General features: G+C 54.1%; 2 protein-coding genes and 1 long non-coding RNA gene across 6 annotated transcripts in view; 1 reads left to right on the top strand and 2 right to left on the bottom strand.

The window, feature by feature from the left end:
* The window catches only part of ABTB2 (ankyrin repeat and BTB domain containing 2), a 172,699-nt gene extending 164,885 nt beyond the window's left edge, over window positions 1-7,814 (top strand). For both annotated transcript variants that reach the window (XM_027072913.2, XM_027072914.2), the window contains exons 12-17: window positions 169-274; window positions 498-600; window positions 1,092-1,182; window positions 5,365-5,433; window positions 6,066-6,179; window positions 7,478-7,814. In XM_027072913.2, the coding sequence (XP_026928714.2) occupies window positions 169-274; window positions 498-600; window positions 1,092-1,182; window positions 5,365-5,433; window positions 6,066-6,179; window positions 7,478-7,675 (681 nt within the window). In that variant the 3' untranslated portion in view covers window positions 7,676-7,814. The remainder of the gene's footprint in view (window positions 1-168; window positions 275-497; window positions 601-1,091; window positions 1,183-5,364; window positions 5,434-6,065; window positions 6,180-7,477) is intronic.
* On the bottom strand, window positions 7,803-12,936 carry LOC113603412 (uncharacterized). The gene is made up of 3 exons (XR_008290403.1): window positions 12,288-12,936; window positions 10,347-10,481; window positions 7,803-9,415 (listed from the first exon to the last, which is right to left on the bottom strand). It is a non-coding gene; the product is annotated as an uncharacterized LOC113603412 (long non-coding RNA).
* A 240-nt stretch (window positions 12,937-13,176) lies between these two features.
* The window catches only part of NAT10 (N-acetyltransferase 10), a 38,788-nt gene continuing 29,795 nt past the window's right edge, over window positions 13,177-22,169 (bottom strand). For all 3 annotated transcript variants that reach the window (XM_015081143.3, XM_053203321.1, XM_053203320.1), the window contains exons 22-29: window positions 20,464-20,560; window positions 20,275-20,385; window positions 18,949-19,121; window positions 18,329-18,448; window positions 17,857-17,955; window positions 17,413-17,486; window positions 16,176-16,259; window positions 13,177-13,988 (exon numbers count right to left, since the gene is read on the bottom strand). In XM_015081143.3, coding sequence (XP_014936629.1) covers window positions 13,877-13,988; window positions 16,176-16,259; window positions 17,413-17,486; window positions 17,857-17,955; window positions 18,329-18,448; window positions 18,949-19,121; window positions 20,275-20,385; window positions 20,464-20,560 — 870 coding nt within the window. In that variant the 3' untranslated portion in view covers window positions 13,177-13,876. The remainder of the gene's footprint in view (window positions 13,989-16,175; window positions 16,260-17,412; window positions 17,487-17,856; window positions 17,956-18,328; window positions 18,449-18,948; window positions 19,122-20,274; window positions 20,386-20,463; window positions 20,561-22,169) is intronic.

The raw sequence follows: 22,169 nt of genomic DNA on the forward strand, positions 1-22,169 counted from the left end.
GAGGAACAGGCATCTCTTGCCAAGCCAGATCCAGGAGGAATAAAAGACAGCGGCTGCTCTAATCCAGGCCTGGACTTTTGAAATTAGCCTGACGTGTCTGTAGCTATAAACAGACGGCCATGGCGGGCGGGCGAGCTCACAGGCCCTCTCTCTGCCCCTGCCCCACAGAACGACTCCGTCACCCAGCAGCTGGCTGCCATCTTCACGCACTGCTATGGCAGCAGCCCGGTCCCCAGCATTCCAGAGATCCGGAAGACCCTGCCCGCCAGGCTAGGTGAGGCCTGCCCCCGCCCACCCGACCTTTCCAGATCCCCCTCCTTGTCTGTCTTCCTTTATCTTTCCCTGTTTGTCTCTTGTTCCCCCATTCCTAGCGCCAAGGCCCTGGGCCTCAGTTTCTCTGTTCTTCCCCTTTGTATCCCCCAACCTCTCAGAATGCTTAGCCAGCACCCGGTAGTGGGGGGGCCCTAGTCATTTCCCTTCTCTCCTTTTGGGCACAGATCCTCACTTTCTGAACAACAAGGAGATGTCAGATGTGACCTTCCTAGTGGAAGGAAAGCTGTTTTATGCGCATAAAGTCCTGCTGGTGACGGCTTCTAACAGGTAGGCTGCATCGGGAAGAGGGGTGGGAGTGGCTTCGTTAGACACCAGGTGACAGAGGAGCCTGTCCTGTGGAGATGGGTCATGCAACCATGAAGTCCCGCTGCCCCACAGGGGGCACAAGACGGTGTGGACAGAGGGACAGAGGGGATGGGACGAGAGCTCTCCAGGAGGAGCCCTGAGGTTGTATTCCTGTTCGAGTTCCTGCTTTCGCTAGAAAATATAAATGTTTGGGAATGAAGAGTCACTTTTCCCGCCACAGGCGTCACAGTCACCCCTGGGGGGCAGTGGGGACTCACTGGGGCCCAGCCCGGCTGTCAGTCCAGGGTGATGTAAGACGCCATTTGCCGAGAATCATTTTGGGAGCGCTGCAGTAATTTTTAAAATGTCCCGTCTCCCAGTGACCGGCCAGGTGATGGATGGCGCCATTGCTGCAGAATGATGGAGTAAAAGTCATGCTCAAGACCCGCCTTGTTTCTCCCCTTTCGCTCCAGGTTCAAGACGCTGATGACCAATAAATCAGAACAGGATGGCAACGGCAGCAAAACCATTGAGATCAGCGACATGAAGTACCACATTTTTCAGGTGTGTGGTTCTCTGTGCCTTGTGCTTCTCAGGGGTGGGGTGGGGGGAGCTCCCCCCACCCCCAGGGCCCCTTGGCTTTGTCCGTCTGGGCTGGGAGGCAGCTGGGATTGGCCACCATCTTCCACTCCATCCCCGGTGCCTTCTGCGTTCGCTACATCAGTGGTCAGGTGGGAGTGTCTGGGCCTTTCCCAGGCAGAGGTAGCCATTCCTGTGTGGGCTTGTGGCTTCAGAGCCTCACTCATGAGTCCTGAGCTCTGACCACCAAACGACTACATGGGCAGACTGACAGACACGTAAGGCCTGGCACACGTGCATGAGCCCTTGTGCCTCAGGGCGAGCTCCCCGCAGCACAGCGCAGACCTCCCTGTGGCATCAGCCCCCTGCCTCCTGCAGGCGGGACGCGGGGGTTGTGCTCACTCTGGGAAGCATGGTGTGGGCTGCTCCTCCCCTCCCAGGCCTCAGACCCCCAACCAGGAAGGCCAGGCAGAAAAAGCCGGGTGAGCCTGTCCTGGTTGCGGAGGACCCAGGTCAGGTCTTTCAGTCCCTAACTTTGGAGAACATCAGAGGTAGTGTGATGGAAACTCCATGGGCTGGCTGCCAGTCGGGGCCAGAGAGTCTGGAGGGAGGAGCCCCGGCAGAGAGCTCCTTTTGGGCAAGTGGCGACTACAGGTCTCCAGGCTGGGGGGGGGGGGGGGAGGGGGGGCTCCGGGCTGCCCGGATGACCCCCAGGGGCTGAGACCGAGGCCAGGGACAGCTGGTATGTGGGTCCAGGGCCTGGCCTTGCACAGGAGAGCTCTGTGACCTAGTGGGAGAGGTCAGAGTCTCACAAAAGCACAGGGAGCCACCATCTAAAACGGCCTCGTTCCTCCTCCTGCTGTCTTCACCCACTTACTTGGCATTTCGTCATCTGTGGGCACTGTGGGGATGGCACTAAACAGGACCGGGCCCCCTCCACCAGGAGACAGGACTACAAGAGAGCCATCAGCGAGTGATCTGTATGCACGGGGAGCACTGGGAAGCACAGAAAAGGGGCATCTAACCCAAATCTGCAGAGGCCTTCAGGGACTGGGGCAGCTAGCCAGCCATCGGGAGCCCCAGGCAGGGGGAACTGTGCATACAGAAGCAGAGACCACAGTGTGTTCAAGAAATGTCCTCTGACCCTGTCTGGTTAGTGGTTCAGAAGAACATCCAGAAACGAGTCTGAAGCTGCCACAGGGTGCCATCACATGAAGGGGTTGACCGTTAACCTATAGCACCATCGCTCTCACTTAGCCAGGCATGGCTCCAAGTGCTTTGACTGTGTTCATCAGTTAAGCTTCATAGCACAGCACCGTCCTAGGAGGTGTAGGTGTATTATCACCTCTTGATAGATGAAGAGTCAGAGACAGAGCCAGGATTCAAACCTTAGGTTATGTGTGTGGAATGGTCAAGTTCGCATTTACAAAGCTCACTCGGAGGGTAAGGAAGGGACCAGAGGGGTCATGACTACTCCAGGGGACCAGTTAGGAGGCTGTTGAGAAATCCAGCTGTGTGATGACGGTGAGCGGCTGGTGGCCGTGCAGTGAGGGGAGGTGGACAGGACCTGGTGACCAACAAGGTGGAGGCGAGGCCCAGGGTCTGGCACAGGCAGCAGAGTTGGGGAGGGGAGGGTCTCTCCTTCCCTCTTTTCCATCCCTTGCTCCAAACTCACGTGGAGAAGGGGCAGCTCTAGACACTGCTTTGGCTAAGAAGCCCAAAGTCTGGGCATGAGGTGGGGTCAGGACCAGATATGGGAGGGCAATGCAGGAGAGGCAGCAGGGCCGGGGCCAGAGTAGGGGGAGGGCACGTGTGTGCCCACTGCCATGTGGCTGCCCAGCCCGGAGGGGTTCTTGCTCCCTGGGAGGACATCCGTGTCAGAGCAGCCTTAGCAGCCCTTGACGACCTCTCGGGGCTGTTGGGAGGGTGAATAGGAACATCAGGTCTAACATCCGTGGCACACGCAGGCCTGGGAAATGTGGGCTCTCTGGCTATAGAATTCTGCCACGTGGGGGAGTGCCATCTCAGATGGAGCATCCAGATGCTGACCTCTGCTTTCCGGGCTTCGATCCGGGACCGGGGTTTCCTAACAAAGCTGGAAGTTTCAGCCCCACAGTATCTCCCTGGCTTTCACAGCACTGGGAGGGAATGAGGGCAGGTGGGGGAAGGGGTTCATTAGGTTTGTTTTTCAGAGGAGGAAACAGGCCCAAGGAGATCTGGGCTATGCCATCCAAGAGAAAGATAATGCAAGACACATATGTAATTTAACATTTCCTAGTAGCCACATAAAAAAGCAGGAGATGGAGTGAAATTAATAATATATTAAACCCATGGTAGCCAAAATATTACATGTGATCAATATAAAAATTAGCAACTGTATTTTCATACCAAGAATGTAAAACATAAGCATTTGAAATCCAGTGTGTTTTTGACATCTCAATTCAGACCAGTCTTATTCCAAATACTTAAAAGCTAGATGTGGTCAGCGGCTATAGTGTTAGGGCCAGCCTAGATCTTGCCAAGGTCACTGCCGACGACCCCACCCGGGCCTTTGAGGACCGGCTGGTCTTACCTGGCTTCTGACCCCAGTCTTGTCCCGGCAGTATCTGCAGCCTCCTGGAGTCAGGTTCCTGGGGTCCTGTCCGGGACGGAAGGAGACCCTGCCACCCCCTCTGTAGTTGACGCTGCCTGGGGCCTTTCCCAGAGCAGCCTGTCTGGACCCTCGGGCTGCTGGGCTGCACACAATCAACCCATCTCTGCCTGCTGGCCACCCGCCTCCCGCAGCAAGGTTCCCAGGGAGCAGTTCAGCTCTGGCTTCCACAGACTAATATCCATTTAAGGGACTTCAGGGAGATCCACAGGCCACAGGTGGCTGGGCCTTGTCGAACCAGCTCCCGAGCCGTGGGGCCTGGGAAGGAGAGCTGCAGGACTCCGGCCCATCTCACGGCCCACACCCCCAGGTCCCTTCTTGCTGAGGGGCTGTCCTGAGGCCACCCCTTAGCAAACAAGCCTAGGAGATCCTACCCCCCATCCCCCCACCTGCTCCACTTCCAGCGCTGGATCATCCAAGGCAGTCCTGCCGGTGTCCCAAACAGCCACTCTGTGCCCAGCACAGGGGACGGCACCTGAGGCGCACACCTCCTGGAAGGACAGACACCTCCATCTGTGCTCCAGCAGGGGCTGCTGGACCGAGGGAGCCTCCCCCGCCCCCCGCTCTGTGGGGAGGGACAGTCTCCGGAGACTGACCTCAGGCCTGGACAGACTAGCCATCTCCCCACTCTTCTCCCCCAGGGTTGGGCTGCTTCCTAGACCCTCTGGTGCCTCTTCCAGCCCGGGGGCCGGCTCCTAACAGAGCCCGACTGTGCCGGCCGGAGCCGTGTTTACTTACACACTTGCCAGCTCCTCGCTGGGGCTGTTTCTGCAGCCAACCGGGGAGAATCATTTTTCTTTTTCCAACTGGGAACCTCCCAGGCTCCAGCGTGATGGCAGAGTTTGTGACAGACCACAGTGAAATTAAATGTAGTTCCCCAGTCCTAGGCCACCTCATTTGATATCCCAGGCCGTCTGTTCCCACAAGCCCCAGGTCTGGGCCAGGCAACGAGGTGACCTCTGGACCAGACCCGACCCCAGCTCTGAGCTTGCTGTCCAAGGGAACAAATCCAGGGGGCAGACAGGGTCTGGCTCTCACCTCCACGCTGGAGTTCTAGCACAGCCGGGAAAGTTGGAAGCAGCTTCTGAGGGTAGGCCCCTATTTAGAATTTAGGTAAGAAGAGAAATGAGCATTGTGCTGCTTAGAGTCTGGTGTGGGAGTCAGAAGACCTGAGTGACTTGAGCCATGCTGCCTTCCCTCCTGGGGCCTCAGTTTCCCCATCTGTGAACAGCACCTTCCCTTCTGGGCTCACGGGGCTGTCATGAGGTTGAGGGTGAAACCATCCCGTAGAGGGAAGCTTGTCGTATATACAGGAAATCAAGAGGGAGAGTCTCGGGGCTGACCTGTAGAGACTGCACAAAACATCCGCTTCAGTGAGTGGGGATGTGCACGCATCCACATGGAGAGGGTGGAGGGCGCAGCCAGGCCCAGGGCGGAGAGCGGCACTCTGGTGAAGCCAGAGGACGTGGGTGCCGCGGGGCCATTTGGTGTTCATGCGGGGCCTCTTCCCGCTGCAGATGATGATGCAGTATTTGTACTACGGAGGAACAGAAGCCATGGACATCCCGGCTTCCGACATCCTGGAGGTGAGGTCCTGGTGCTGGGAAGGGCGTGGGAGCCGGTGCACCCAATGCCCGGCTGCTGGCTCTCAACCCCGCGCTCAGAGACATGGCATTGGAGAGCCAAGGAGGGGAGGTGGCCTCTTCAAGGACCTTCTGATTCCCTGCTGGTCCTTTCTCTTCTTGTGACCGGGAACTGGGTGCCCACCACCTCCTGGGCCATGCCTGGGGTGGGGGTGGGGGCTGGAAAGGCTCCCCTGTAGGGATAATGGGCCCAGGAGGACCAAAGGCAGGCAGCAGGGCCTCCCACTCACCTCCTCGCACTTAGAAAACAGAGCCCCTGCCGGCCAGGCACCTGGGTAGAAGGTGGTGTAGACAAAGCATGCAGCTTATGATTGAAGATCTTCTGTGAGGTCAGGAATCCCAACCAGTGTCTGTCACCCATCCTGTGCCTTCCAAGGTGTCCCAGCAAATACCGAGGTGCTCTAGAACAGAAATAAATCCATCCTCAGACTTTACCTGCTGAGGCAGGCAGGGCCCGAGGATTAGAACATAGGGCCCACTGCACGAAGCAGCTTTCTGTTCCGTGATGCCTGGGCCACAGGCCTGGCTGCCCCCATCCAAGGCCGCCTTTTGCCTCCCTCCGCGCCCCCCCACAGCTGCTGTCAGCCGCCAGCTTGTTCCAGCTGGATGCCCTACAGAGGCACTGCGAGATCCTGTGCTCCCAGACCCTCAGCGTGGAGAGCGCCGTGAACACGTACAAGTACGCCAAGGTGAGGACCCGCTGGGGCCTGGCTAAGAAACAGAGGCAGCTGGGCAGTACTTGCGGGGCAGCGTGAGGACTGGAGGGGGGCAGGAATGCTCTCTGGAGTCGGGGTCATCGCTGTTCAGCAGCATGTAGCTCGGGGAAGAGCTTTCCAGCCAAGGAGATCCCAGTTCACATTCTAGCTGTGCCCCACCAGGCTGGGGGTGCCTGGGGCAAAAGGCTGAGCTTCTCTGAGCCCCATCACTTCCCCAGGTTCTGACCTGATTCTTCCCCAACCTGTCCTCCTGAATCTTCCCCTTCCTTAGCAACAGCGTGGCCCTCTGCTCAGGTGCCTAGACTCAAAACATGAGAATTTTATATACTTTATATATATGTAAATCTTTTTTAGTTTCCCTCATTTAGGTCAGCTCTTGTGAACACATCGACAGTCTGTCCGCTGGGCCTCTCCCTTTTTGGCTTTCACCCCGTAGTCCACAGGCTTTTTGAAAAGCGTTAGGACCATGTCACTCCTCTACTTAACGCCTCCCCTCCCCCAAAGCTTCCTCCACTTGCAGACTAAATATCATGCTTCACCAAGCCCCTAGCACCCCACCCACCTCTCCCTTCACCCAGTGCCTTGGCTCGTTCTCCGCTCCCACCTCCCCCGGGTCTCTTGTGATAACCATCCCCACCTCCAGGAAAGCACCTTCCGGAGCACCTCACAAAGCCCGCTGATTTGCCCCCCTCTCCCATAAGGCCCCTGCCACACGGCCATCACCTGCCCGTGCTTCCTCACAGCACTGACCTCCACCTGCCGTTACTTTGCTTGGTCCTCTGGTTTCTGTCTCCCCGAAGGAGAACATCAGCTCTAAGAGCACACTGCAGAGACCTGGACCTCAGAACCTGGTGCCCACTGCCTGGCTCGGAGCGGACACTTGATATTTCTGGAGTTAAAATAGTTACTGAGCACCTACCGGCTCAGTTGCCGGGCCTCGTGCCGTCTCCCTGACCCTGCCATTAGTAAGGGAGCTTCTGCCCCAGCAAGGATGACTGCCATTCAATGATGGCAGCAGTGGGAAGTAGGCAAAGAAAACGCTGGGGCCAAGAAAAAGTGATGTTTCTGGTGGCACAGCTGGGATTTGAGCCCAGATTAGTCCAACCTGGAGGTGATGCTTATGGACGGAGTCCAGGTCAGGGGGTGCCAAGGCCTGTGCTGGGCCTTGGCCCATGGGTAATATTTGGGGGAGGGTGGAGGGTGGTTTCGGGTGGGGCTGTGCCGGGGTCATGCTAAGGTTGTGGGTCTCACCCCCCCCCCGCCCCCCACAGATCCACAATGCCCCTGAACTGGCCCTGTTCTGTGAAGGCTTCTTCCTCAAGCACATGAACGCCCTGCTTGAGCAGGACTCCTTCCGGCAGCTCATCTACGGCCGCAACAGCAAAGTGCAGGGCCTGGACCCGCTGCAGGACCTGCAGAGTACCCTGGCCGAGCGCGTGCACTCCGTCTACATCACCTCCAGGGTGTGAGGGGGCTGGGCGCACACAGGTCGGCACACCCAGCCCCCTCTGGGCCAGGGCTCTGTCTCTAGGCATCCCAGCGGGTGTGAAAGGCTGGGAGCAAGTGCTTCCGGGCCATCTGAACGAGTATGTAGCCAGGGTCTGTGGATGGGTCGTTGCCCCATGGAGGGGGCCAGGGCGCTGGCTGAGGCCCTCCTGGAGCCAGGCTCATGGGACTCAGTTTCCCCCTCTTTCCCCAGACCTCCCCTCTGGTGGTGATCTGTCCTTGCACAGGTAGATGTGCTCTGAGCCCTCCTGTCACTGGGCAGCCCCACCTTCAACCCTCTGCCCCCAAGCTGTGTCTGCTTGACTAGTTATGGGCAGACAAGGTCAAAAGGTGGCCCTTCCCCCACGTGCAACCCCCATACCGTTTGCACCTTGAGGGCTGCCGTGTACTCACCCTCTTGTGCTCCCCTCCTGGAGATCTATGGCTGATCCTGATTCTTCCCGCTTGAAATAGGGCCTGGAAGGCATGGTCAGAAGCTAACTACCCGCAGTCCCCACGCCTCCATAAGCTCGGACGGTCCCAGCTGGGGCTCCTGGAGGTACAGGCATCCTGATGAATGTAGAGAATGTATACTCTGGGCCTCAGGCCACTTCATGCAGAAGCGGTATTTTTTTCTCAACATCACGTCAGAAAGGCTATCCAAATCCCTGAACTTATTCCTCAAGGCTGTGCCTTCAAAGGCTTGATGTGAGCCTCCAGGGGGCACAGAGGGTCACTCAGTCCTATTCTCTTTGGTGTCTAGGCCGACAGAGGCCCTCCTTTGGGGACCACAAACCTGCTCGGTTAGTGGTAGAGCAGTTCCCCAACTGATGCCTTCAGAGCTTTCAGTCTAAGCGCAGGGTGGCATGGAGGAGTCCGGGGGCCTCAGCCCATGCTGCTGCTGTTTTTAGGGGCCCATTCTGAAACCCCAAGCCTAGATTTAGGCTGCCTCTGTGGGCTCAGGAAGCAGACCCCTAAATGTACCCCTGGCTGAGTCCTCCGACTTGGGCCGGAGAGGGGCACCTCTCACTGGAACTGCGGTCCTGGGGGTAGAAAGGGTGGGGCAGTGGTGGGAGGGAAGGGGCGGGAGAAGGCCTGCTGCTTCTCACCTACCTGCTCCGGGCCTGCTGTAGGCCCCGGGCTTCCCTAGGTGGAGGGGCAGCATCGGGCTGGACACTTGTCATATTTATGGACCAGACACTGGGGGAGCATTCCGGACAGCTTGCTCCGGGTGTAGCCTTCTTCAGGCTGTCTGGCTGCACCTTAGAAACTATTTATTCACCAAAAGCCCTGGGCACTTAAGGAGGTGTTACTTTGGTTACCTTGAAAAGCCCCTGGGGGCTTGCAATCTTGGAAAATATTTTCGACTAGCTGCTTGAGCTGGATGTACAAAGGAATAGGCGTTATTTTATTGCTGTAATATTGTATGATACTGTAACTATACATTAATGTTGTCACTTATTGTAAATGTACCATGGTTTTATTAACAATAAACACTTGTTAACAATGACCTTGGTCTCATCACTCCTGATAGAGGGTTGCTCAGAGCTGGAGAAGAGCCCATTTAGGACCAGGAAGAGAACCCAGAGCTAATTCTCTGGTTACTCAGGCTTCCTGCCAAAAGCCGGGTTGAGGCTACCCCCTGCTCACCTCACCCAGGACCTGAGCCTCCATCCGTCCCCCAACACCGGGCTCTGGTGTTCCTCTTCCATCAAATGAAGTAGCTAAGAGAAAATCATTCCCGTGTGTTGAGTACATGTGCCATTGATCAGGACGGAAAAGGTGTTTGTGTGGAGGGACTGGAGCCCAGAGACAGGAATACGATGGCTGCAGGGGCTTTTCTGGTCTCCCCTGAGCCCACTCCACCCCCACGGCCCTCACGTGGGAGCTGTTGTTGGGGTTAACAGTTGTTTGCAAACTTTGGACAGTCTAAGCCTGTGTGGCCCAGCAAGGTGGAGGCAGGGTGTTTGCCACCTGGTAATAGAGGGAGAACAGTAAGCTGGCGACTGGGGTCCAGAGGTCTTCTGGGACCAGCTGTAGTTTGTTTTAGGTACAAAGTCCAGGCAGAAATAAAGGTTTTTTAAAAATGTTTGGTACCTGACGCAGGAAAAAAAATTTCTAAGGTCACTAGAAACATGGACCCAAGTGCTGTGGTTCAGTAACTGATAGGCCAGAACTCAGGAGTTGGGGGACAACATGAAGACCTCATGGGGTCAGTTGGGGTTGGTCTGCGAAAGGCCTGATGACCAGCTTTGTGGCATGGGGCCCTGGCACCGGTGGTGAGAGGACTGCGTGGGCCCACAGCGCCCTCTGGGGGCCACAGGGAGGAGGTGCACCCCTTGGCACCATCATTCTGGGCAGAGGCCCTTGGGAGGGAGGAGGGAGGACGGGGGTTGTCCCTGCCCGGCACTTGCCATCTGCAGTAACTACCCTTCAGGTGTCTGTGTCCACCTTCCCCACAAGTCTCTCCCCTCCTTCCCCCCTGTAGGATGCACCTCCGTCAAGTACCCAGGGAGCTCAGCCATTTTCTCTTTCGGGGGCAGGTCAAAGAGAAGGCCACGTTAGGGAGGGATGGGTCCCCTTTGAGCCTACGTGTAGCAGAGCACACTAAGGAAGCGCTTCAATCACAGAAACCGGGGCTAGAAGTGACCTTACCCCTGGTGGCTGGGCCGCCTCCTCGGGGCCACCGCTCCAGAGCACGGGGGCCTCTCTCCTCCAGCTGTCCGCTTCAGCTAACAGCAGCCAAAGGCAGGCTGGAGGAGAGGAAGGTGAACTTCTTCACAGGAGTCCCTGGGAAACAAGGGGCCAAGAGCATCAGTTCTGTACAGTGGGACTGCATTCTCCAGCCGCCCCGCAGGCAAGAAGAGGCTAGCACTCGGCATCTGGAGCCTGGGCCTCGTCCCCACAGGAAACTCCTCCAGGCGTGAGGGTCCCCCGCATTCCTGCTCCTGCTCTTCCCTTTCCTTTGCTCTCTGCTCGTTGCCCAGTGACAACCAAGAGCATGGAAACTTTTTCCTCAGCTGAACCACCTACAGCCCCGTAGGAGACCCTCAGGCCTTCCCTTTCCTGCCACCCCACCCGCTGCAAACTCCACGGGACATTTCTCCTTTAACCAACCTGTTTACAGAAAGGGGCATCTGCTTCTTCCAAGGCTGATGTCTGACCCTCCCATTCAGGCCAGAGGGATTGCAGCCCCGCCCCTCCTCCAGGCCTGCAAACTGGTTGCTGGTATTAAAGGCCCTCAGATAATGAGTACATTTTTCCAAGGTGACGATCACTTATTTTCTCCCCTCCCCCCCCCCCCCATCTCAACAATGCCTTTGTGTCCACCTCCCGGTCACTCTGGAGTCCTTGGGGACTGCCGGGGCCAGATGAGCAGTGGAAGCACTAGGCCAGCATTAACCCCCTCCCAGCTCAGGAGGATGGAGACCATTTAGGAATCTTCTTTGTTCAGGCTTCTTCAGCCCCGTTCCCGTCCTGGTGACAGCATTCCTAGCCAGCCTATCTGAATTCATTTCACCAATGAGATTTCCTGAGACAGCCTAGCTTTACAGATGTCACTGTCTGGGGGCCAGATGGTGAGGTCTGGAGGAGGTGTGCTTTTTCAAGTTTGGAGGGGAACCCAAGATCACAAAGTACAGGGACCTGTGTAAGAACATACCCTTTGCAAATAAAAGGGCCAAGGCACAATGTTCACTTCCTCTTTGTGTGCAAAGGGGAAGGCTGTCTCCGAGAAGAATGACCTTGTTGGAAGCCACAGAAACGGACAGGTCTGACCGCAAAGTGCATCATCTGCCCCCCAAGTGGGGCTCTTCAGCTTAGGTTGTTTTAGAACAAAGCCAGTCTTACTAAGTCTTACTAAGCTTGCGTGTCACTGAGCAGCTCCCCTGGTCATGCAGATGCAGGCCACACAACCCAGAGACTTCTAGAGCACTTGCCATACACCAGGCCCCACTGTCCGCTCTTCACACTCAGCTCCACTCGCTCCTCACAACGGTGCATGAGGTGGGAATGGTCATTACCACTTGCGTCTCACAGATGTGGGCCCGGACAGCAGGTGGAGGGAAAGTGGCGTGCCCAAGGTCACAGTGGGGCTCAGGGCAGAACAGTGTTGCAGCCCGGAGGTCTGACCTCAGAGCACCTCTCCCTGCATCCTGGAGCAGAGCATAAGTCAGGCTTCGGGGTGGGAGGTGCCATGCAAGGGCTCGGCCGATCTGGGCCCCCATACGCATGGGAAGACATGGCTTAAGACAATAGTTTTAAGAAACCATCCAGCTCTGACCACTTGGGATTCCGGCTTTGATTTTAAGTCACTGAGAAACTTAACAGAAACCCATGGGGGAGGGGAAGGAAAAAAAAAAAAAAAGATGTTAGAGTGGGAGAGAGCCAAAGCATAAGAGACTCTTAAAAACTGAGAACTGAGGGTGGATGGGGGGTGGGAGGGAGGGGTGGGGAGGGGAGGTGACGGGTATTGAAGAGGGCATCTTTTGGGATGAGCACTGGGTGTTGTATGGAAACCAATTTGACAATAAATTTCATATAAAAAAAAGTCACTCTCCTAAGAAAATCCTTTGGAAGATAGGCTCGGGCACTCACCTGAAAAACAAGCAGATCAAAAATTCTCGTTGCCCCTCTCATTGAACTCTCCTGCTGGCCTAACAGGGGGTCTGTGGACAGGAACCTGTGGATCCAGGAGACGAAAGACCCCTAAACCTATGTAGGCAAGGTGCAGGGGTCACCAGTCCAGGCTGAATTTGCTCTCCTTGCTGTGGGTGTGAGTCCTGGGAGGTGTACATTTAATCCTCTGGTCCAGAAGTTCCCCTTCCAGGAAGCTGGATTACACACCTTTCGCTGAGGAAAGGGTCTTTGGACTCATGGAAGACCAGTCCTTTTAAGTTCTATGAAAATCTGAGGAGGATCAGTAACCAAAGCTCGTGCTGGCGCAGCCAGGGAGCCGCAGGGCACAGGGAGACAGCAGATCAGAACAAGAGCACGACTGAGCCGACTTCCACCTTGAGCATTTCTCACCCTCAGCGACAGGGATAAGGAACAATCCTACAGAAACCAGCAGAAGCCCTCAGGGTCAAGGTTTCAATACACAGTACTGGGTTTAGAACCAGAAAGTAGATACCGTGAAACAGCATACCAAAGTATGCGTGAAGTCACCACACAATTCCTGTACCCAACAGAAGGGACCCGATGACCTGACAGAAGCTTGGAGGAAACGCACAGCTAGCTAGCTTCCCGGAACATGTCCCTCATGTCCCTTCCGGACAGCATGTCCCTCAGAGGGACCACAGTGAGCACAGTGGGTGCCGGCCACTCTCCCAAAGGCTTTTGGGTCATCGGTAAGCCCTGGCCCCTGCTCGCCCTCGGCCTCGGTACCAACTCCTTCCGGAGATTACTGGGCAGCCAAGCCCCACCAGGAGAAACAAGGCAAGGCACCACTCCCACCCACACGGGGTCAATGAGCACCCACAGGCGGTTGGTCTTTCTAGCTTGTTATTTATTAAAAATAGATTCTCTATCCCTCCCTCACCCCTGCTAGCAAAATGGTCTTGCACATTTTTTCCCAAATAGATGAAATAACAGATCTGGGGACTCAATGTCATAGTCTTTTCCTAAATGAAGAGCTCAAGCTCTCCAGGGACACAGGGCAGCAGGCCTGCGGAGCCAGGAGAGGAATCCTTCACGGCAGAGCAAAGCCCAGCGCACAGAACAGTGACCTGCCGCGGCCACGTGGTTGGACCAGAGCTCCTGCTACTCTAGGCCACGAGAGGCCCAGGGCTCCATCAGGGGCCTCCTGAGCATCACCAGAAGGTTGTGCATTTAATGTCTGAGAAGGGACAAGAGTCAGCGTGGCTCCAACAGGTGGGAAGGGGCCAAAACAGCTGGGCCCAGAGCAAAGTGTGAACTTATGGGGGAAAAAAGACCTGGACAGGGGGAGGGGAGGCAAGCCCTCAGCAGCACCAGAGGTTTGTCCAACCGTCCAGTTCTAAGCGGACCGGCACAGAAGGGACGTCGCCTTAAGCCAAGCTTGGCCCACGGACTGAACTCCTGGGCAGCTTCCGGGTCTGATGGGGACTTCGTTGCTTTTAACATCCAGGCCGCCACCCGGTCCAGCCAGAGACAGCTCAGCACGTCAGACTCCTCTCCTTACGCGTCAGCCACGGATGCCCACCTTCCTATTTCTTCCGCTTCAGTTTCATATCTTTTTTATTCTTCATGTCTCTGTTTTTCTTCAACTTTTTGTTCTGTTTGGGTTCTTGTTTGGCTTCCAGCTTCCTTTTCTTGTCACTAGAGAGACAAAAAAAAAAAAAAAAAACCCACAAATAGAAAGAGAAAATGAAATATGCACAGATCTGTAACATCTTTGAGACTGCTTTGCTTCAGGCTTGCTTTGCTTTGTCTGAAAACGGGTTTTCACCATCTGAAACATTAATGAGACAGAAATGTTCTCTGCAAGCCTACCTGCACGCCAGACACTGTGCTGGGGGGAACATGCCGACCAGTTCCTGCCCTGACCGGGCTCTTCCTTGGAGGAATAAATCTCTCTTAACACCTGAAATCTGAATTCCCTTTGGATTGCTGTTCATTCTCCCCTCCCACCACTCAAAAGCAGACATATTATCCCACGGACCCTGTGGATAGTCTCTAATACAAAGCAGGACTCTCCCAAGAACACCCTGTAATACTTTCCAGCGTGGTAGTATTTTATTTTTCCTAAATGAGAGAGAAACCGAAAGGAGTAGGAACTCAGGTTACACGTTTCAGCTGGCCAGGGGCGGCCTCGCTGACAGCTTAGTACTGGAGTCATTCGGCAAAGGACTACCGCCTTCCTTCCCTTTTACAGGTTAAAGATTCTCTCCAGTGGCATTTTGTCCTGGGAACAAACACCTCCCTATGACGAGAAAGCAAACAGTTCCATCCACAGACCACTACCATCACCTGAACGAAATGACCTCTCAAAAAAGAAAAGCAAGGCCTCAAAGAATACGATGACAGGTATCAGTGTTTTTATCTCCAAGAGTAGAACTGACTCAGAGAACTTCAAGCAGATTTGCCACAGAGGCCAGTGAAAGCAGGAGGCTCCTCATCAGCAGTGACACAGCCAAACGGCAGGAAAAGCCAAGCTCCGAGGGACGTGGAACCAGTGGGGTCCACACCAAGCACACGCCCCAGCCTTTTGTTCCAGTCAAAGCCACCATGCTCAAGGCCAGAGCCATCACAGGACCTGTGCGTCATCTGCTATCCTGGCCAAACCAGAAACTAGGACACGATGACAGTGAGCTCTCGTGCCACATCTGAGAGCATCCGGGGATTGAGGTTGGCAGCACTGCTGGAACCTTCAAAATGCCACAGTAACTTTATGGAGACTGCAGGAGACCGTATCTGATTTCTGGGATCTCTAGTTCCTAGAGTCACAAGACTTCTTTCCAAATTTATCCCTCAAGGGAACCTATCCTATGGCAACGCCAAGAACTCACCTCCCCACTAACTCCAAACCAGCTGTGGAAGTTCATCTCCAGAGGCCGAGGGCAGGGGAAACCTCATTCTCCTCCCCAGGAACTCCAATATAGGTTCAGGCCCGAGAAGCCATGATCTACAAATGCCCCCCTCTGCAGAGAAGCAGCTGGAGGGGGAGGTTTTCAAGCAGGGCCTCCTGGGATCCCCAACTCTTTCAGGTGGGCCCCAAGGGGGAAACTGTTTTCACAACAATACAAACACACTGTCTGCCCCTCACTTTCACTCTCACAGCTGTCCAGTCTTCCAGAAGCTACGAGGTGTGCGATGGCACCAGAATGAACGCAGAAGCAGAGGAGTCAGCTGCTGTCTATTAACCCAGATGCAAAATGTAAATGTAAAACAACGCCACTCTTAAGATTTTTGTGGGCAAAGGCTATTTTTCTAAACAACAAAACCATAATGAGTCCATGATTGTTAATTCTGGATGAATTTTTTAACATCTCAGTTTACTTCTAACATGGAAAATATTGATAGATATAACCCTCATAAACAAAAGTCCCTTGGGGGCCCTCAATTTTTATGATGCAAAGGAACTCTAAGACCCAAGACTTGGGGAATCACCAGCTTCAAGCAAGGGGAATATAGCAGGTAAAACTCCAGCCTCAGCAGTGGACACACCTGGTCCTGACCCCAGCTCAGCCTCTTACTGGCTGGATGCTTCTTGGGAATTTACTTAACACCCTGGAGCCTCAGTCACTTCATTTTTAGAGCAGTGCTGGTAATAAAGCAGCCACCGCCATTGTGAGGGTGCACAGGACACCACACTGATGCCCACAAGAGCCCCATGGCCCTGCCTCATCTGTAGGAAATACGATACCAAAGGAGCTACCCTCAAGGAAAGAGTAGTGATTTTGTCCCTCAAAGCTTTTGCTTCGACCTCCTATTTCCTAATGAAAGTCACTAGAAGAGCTGAGAGACCAGAAAGCCTCTCCTGCCAGAAGTCTGTTGGGCCCTCACCTCTTCAGGCTGACAATGGAGGCATTCTCCCCAGCTTTGTTCAAAACTTCATTCCATTCTTCATCATCTCCACGGATTATGTATCTCAAAAAAAAAAAAAAAAAAGGAAATCTCAAAGCCTGCTCAAAAGAAGATAGTGACAACATTCTCAGCAGACATGGCCCATCACAAAGGCCCGGCCAGCCGCACCAGCGTGAACGGCAGAGGGAAGGGGCACTTGCACACTAGGGGGCTTCATGGGAGCAAGGAGGGCCACAGGGCCTGCCAGGAGTCATACTCTCACTAACTGTCCAGCAGGGGGAGCCTCCTATGGCCCCACAAGCATCTTGCTCACTCCCACCTCAAGAGGCATGGTGCCCACAGGCCCTGGAATCGTGCCTCCCTGCCCCACCTCACCCCACCTCTCTCAAGCCAGCAGCCCCAGCAAGTCAGGGTTTTGTGAATTGAGGGAAGAGCTCAAAACCCTGCCCAGGGACCTCCAGGGTCCTCCATCTCATGTGTCCAACAACCATTTCTAAAGGACTCAGTCAGGGGGCTACAGGTCAACGAAGCTCAGAGGCCACTAATTCTAGAAACTTCATTTACATCAACCCACAGAGCGGATGACACCATTACAGCTGAAGCTCAGGGGGACTAGGAGTCCTAGTTCACAGAGGGTTCCAGAACAAGGGGTTTTGGTTTATTTGTAGGCAGTAGAATCCTTTCTTGAATCAAGTTTACATGTAAAAGCCAAACAGAGAAAAGCAGCCATTGAAAATGGATGTTCATTGGGGCGCCTGGGTGGCTCAGTCGGTTGAGCATCCGACTTCGGCTCAGGTCATGATCTCGCGGTCCGTGAGTTCAAGCCCCGCGTCGGGCTCTGGGCTGATGGCTCAGAGCCTGGAGCCTGCTTCCGATTCTGTGTCTCCCTCTCTCTCTGCCCCTCCCCCGTTCATGCTCTGTCTCTCTCTGTCTCAAAAATAAATAAATGTTAAAAAAAAAATTTTTTTTTTAAATAAAAAAAAAAAAGAAAATGGATGTTCATCAATTAGCACCCCTCCCTGGGGACCTGAGGGAAACTCCTCAAAATATGCAGAGTGAGTTAGAGAGGTTTTAGCTGTTTGGCTTCTAAAATGGTGCCATGTGACAGCTGCCAGGGCACCCGGATGTGGATCAGAAGGGAGCTGCAGACAGGTCCCCAGGGTCCTCAAGGCCAAGGCGGAGCCTCCACTCCCCATGAGCGGTGTGGGGGCCTTACTGAGAGAGGTCCATGTTCTTCAGCTTCCCCACTTCTTTCTTGTGTTTCTCCTGGAATTCCTTTGCTGCTTCATCCTGCGGTCAAAGCCCCAGAGACAGAGCAGGTCAGAGCCGAGCAGAGGACAAATGACAGAAAAAGAGGGCACGGTATCACTATGAGAGCAGACAGCTCCTTCTCCTCGGTTCACCCCCTTCCCCGTCATCAGAGGCAGCTCTTACTAAAAGAACATCAAATGTGTGTTTGCAAAAGCCTGAAAGGACAAACAAGCTGTCAGTAGCAGTGCTGGACCGCCTGCACGCACGCACTCGGGGGGCATCGCACGTCGGGAAGCGAGAGCGCGAGCACACGCAGGCCAGGGGGACTCCGCTGCGTCAGGTTCGGAGGACTCTCCCCCCAGGGCGACGGGTGCGCCTCCGACATTCCCACGCTTTAAGCGGGTCCTACCAGGTCATCACTGAGGGTCTTCATCGTGGGCTCCATAACCACATCCTTCACTGCCGCCATCTGCTCCTCAATGGCCCTCTCCTGCACTTCATTAAATAGCTGCAAGACAACGGCCGACAGATGAAGCAGAGCGGCAGCTGGGACCCTGTCACTCACTACCGAGTCACTTAGCACACACTTCACATGGGCAAGAGTGCACCCCTTCATGGTAAGAGTAGAAAAACACAGACTGGAAGATAGCAAATTCCTAACAGTGGTGCCGCCCCTGGGAGAAAGCACAGGAACATTCCATATAGAGCTGAAGGCCCCTATTTCTTCGTGTGAGAGCAAGAGTGAGTGAGTGAGTGAGTGAGTGAGTGAGAAGATCTGCAACAAATACGGCCAAACGTTAACATCTATTTGTTTTAGGGCAGGGAGTGAGTTTGTTGAATTATCGGAAACAGATCAAAACCCTGCCTTCAGAGGACATTACCTTCACCACTTTGCGGATGATCCGGTTGAAAAGTCCCATCAACTGGCCTGAGGGCAGCTCAATCTCCTTTTCCAGCTGATCCACAGACTTGTGCTGGAGGCCAATGCCTAAGAGAAGAGCCTGGAGGATGGAAAATTTGCTGGAGTGGCCACTAGGACAGGCCCTTACCCATTAAAAGGGCACGGAGAACCAGTCACTTTCTTTTGACCAAAGCTATCTGCCACAAAATATCGACTGGTATGGTCTGTTCTGGCATCTTCTCTTTCACCCTGTTACTGAAACCACCAAGAAATGCTTCCTCCTCCTAAAATCCCCAAACTGATTATCCTGACAAACAGCTGCTTCACAGCTGCATTTTAAATTACACAGTGCCGCTGAACCTCTGCTAAGGTAGAGTTAGAATCAAGGCAATGTGGTGGGGTGGGAAGAATGTGGGTTCAAACCACAGCTCTTCCTCTGACTGTATGGCCAGGCATGTGAGTCAACTTCAGAGCCCAAGTGTCCCCCCACCTGTAAAACGGGGAGAACACTACCCACCGATCAGAACCGTAAGGAATTAAATGCACAAAATTACATCAGAGCATCCAACTGAATGGGCACACAAGGAGCAGATAACCTACTGACTGGGCCGCAGACAGGGACAGGTCCCCCAGCTGGTTTAGGAAATACATCCGGGAGACGGCTGGGATCAGGTCCATGATGAGATGATAGTCCACCATGTTCCGTGAGTACATCTCCAGCCTCTTCAGGTCATAGGGGAGGAAGAGGGCTTCCAGTTCGGCCCGGCACAGTGCTGTCCAAGCAACAGAGCCAGACACGTTAGAGCAGCCGGACGTCCTTGCAAGGCTTGATGGGGTTCCCAAGTAACACACAGCGGTCCCCTGGTGGCGCCCTAACAGCTGCTCCTCCACAGGGCCTCCTGTGGGCCAGCCCTGACCTTTCTCTTGCCAAGGGCAGGCGGCCTCAGGCCACGCAGGGAGGGGGGACAGTTGGCATGTCACCCTTGCTCAGAGTTCCACGCCAGCCCATCAGACCAAGGAAAGGCTCCAGCATCCCAGGGATAGAGGAGCACAACACTCCTTCCCCACTTTGCCACTTCTCCTCAGGACCCAGCTTCACAGAAAGTGTGTATGCTCTGCCCAGTTTGAGGAAAACAGATTTTTCCATTAAAATATAATTGGCAGGGGCGCCTGGGTGGCGCAGTCGGTTAAGCGTCCGACTTCAGCCAGGTCACGATCTCGCGGTCCGTGAGTTCGAGCCCCGCGTCAGGCTCTGGGCTGATGGCTCGGAGCCTGGAGCCTGTTTCCGATTCTGTGTCTCCCTCTCTCTCTGCCCCTCCCCCGTTCATGCTCTGCCTCTCTCTGTCCCAAAAATAAACGTTGAAAAAATAAATAAAATAAAATAAAATAAAATAAAATAAAATAAAATAAAATAAAAATTGGCAAAAAAAAAGAAAAAAGAAAAGGTACACACACATACCCAGCAGCAGAAAAAACCTACAGCTATTAATACTAATGATCCATTACTTTTTAATATTTTAAATATTCCAATGGAATTTACATGTCCAAAGCACTTCCCATGTGTCAGCCACAGGAGGAGGAGCACATATTATGACAAATTTCATGAATGAGGACACTGAGCCTGAGAATTAAGCTGGTTACTCTAGCTCACAGAATTTAAATCAAGTTTCACAATTAACTAGCTATATGAACTTATTTAACACCCAAAGTCTTGTTACAAAGATGGAAATTATTGTGGGCGCAGGTGCCCCTAAGGCAGAGCGGGGCCAGCTGGGGCAAAGGCAGGAAGCGGGGGGGTCAGTGGGAGATGCAGGCTGGGGGCCCATCCCTCAATTCTTAAGCCAGCCTTCCTGGACCACCACGCCCACCTCCTGCCTCCACAAACCAAGCCACTACCAGCCCTCTGCGCCAGTCCGCGCGGCTCACCTGGCTGTGCTGGCTTCCCGATGTTCCTGTTCTGAATGATGTTCAGAGCCAGGGGAGGCGAGAAGGTGCCGAACTGGTAGGACAGCAGGGCTAGGAACCGCCTTCGGAAGTCTGTGGAGGACAACCGCACAGAGTCAGAGGTCTGGGGGCCGCCTGCCTGTCACCTGTCTCCCTTCTACTCTAATTTACCTTTCCAAAAGGCCGGGAGCCAGGCTCCCTGGTCAGCCTCATCCTCATCAGTCAGTGTCTTCAGCATGATGCACGAGTGTTCTCCAGTCAGGTCATTCTGGAAACACAAATGCCTACTTGGTACCAAGAACACCCTTTTCTGAAGAAGCTGTCATTGTTGAAGGGCAGGAAGACACAGCGCTTCCAGAGGCATCTCCTTCCTCTCAGCTAGGAGAGCCCCCCACGCACTGCCTGCACGTCCACACAGCCTCATTTCCCGCATAACAGCTTTCAGAGGCCCCTCAGTTCTGTGACTTCCTAGCAGGTGCTGCAGGAGTGGAGCAGAGCGGTTCAAGGTCTGCTCCAGACCCATGGAAGTGAGCCACTCGCACGCCATCAGGTCAGATTCTGAACTCTGAGTCATTACAGCTTAAACTCCACATGATCCAATCAACAGGTTTTGGGTAACTTACAACAAAACTCCCTGCCCCAAACCTAGAGTTCCCATACTGGCAACCAGCTTGCAAATGCAAGTTTCTCTAGGTGCTAAAATAGTGAACATAGGTCTTTACGTTTTTATTACATAACAACCACAAACCCCACACAATAGAAACATCTACTGCATTTTGACCAAAGAGCACTCACATAGCAAAATACCCACACCATGTCACAAATGAGTGGCACACCGCACAAGAGCACAGGGATAAACCGTGGTCTATGCTGAACTCAACGGTCTGCACAAACCTCACAGCCGACCAGCAAATTTAAGCCCAGCCTCAGCCCCACTCACTGACAAGGACCCAGCCCACCTGGGAGCTGCTCTGCCCACACAGAAGCAGCCGAACACCCAGTGGTCTTCACCAGGCCCACTTTAAACTCTCAAATGGGCACCGCCCGTGGAAACTGGGGGCTTTGTGCACTCCAAAACAATCAAACCTCCAATGCCCCTTCTCTCAGCCTCCCATCTGGGAAAACAGAACTTCATCCTCCCAGCACCAACCCAACCAACTGACCCACACCTTCTGTGCCCAAACTTTCTGCCTTCCCTGTTGCTGTGAAGGATGAGGTGGCCACCTCACCCCCTGCACCCAGGGTCCTACTCCCCCTGCCTCGAGGTCTGCAATCAGCCCCTGTCACCTATACTACGATTTGTGTGATCTCTACAGAATCATACCCTGCGGCAAACAACCATGTTCTAGAATCTCCCACCAGATAAACTCCCCGAATGCCAGTCTCCTTGCAGCTACCTTGTTACTCTGCCCCTTTTACTTCCCATATGAATCATCTATTTCCTCACTTTCCATTCTCTCCAGTTAGGATGAGCCCTGAGCTCTCCAGGAGCTGCCTTCCTTCTAATCACCATTGTCCATTGACCATTTATTTGTCCTCAGCTTACTTGCTCTCCGAAAGCCACCGAGTCCCTTTCTTGAAACACTGGTTAATCCTGGCTTCTGACATGCTCCCCAACTTTCTCCTCCACCTCAAGGCCACTCTGCCGTCTCCTAACTCATTCCTCCAAAGGCTGGACAGTCCAGGACGCACCCTCAGTCGACTTTCAGTCCCAGCTTTCGATAACTTTTAAAATGTACTCATTCACTGAAAAATATTTACTGAACATGATACCACACGTAGTAGATGATATTAAGTGCCGGGGTTACGGCTGTGAAGAAAACAAAGTCCTTGACCCCGGGGAGCATATTCTCTTGAGAATACGCTCCCAAGTGTCC

This window comes from Acinonyx jubatus, chromosome D1, assembly GCF_027475565.1.
Source record: "Acinonyx jubatus isolate Ajub_Pintada_27869175 chromosome D1, VMU_Ajub_asm_v1.0, whole genome shotgun sequence".
In the NCBI taxonomy this organism is placed as follows: domain Eukaryota; kingdom Metazoa; phylum Chordata; class Mammalia; order Carnivora; family Felidae; genus Acinonyx; species Acinonyx jubatus.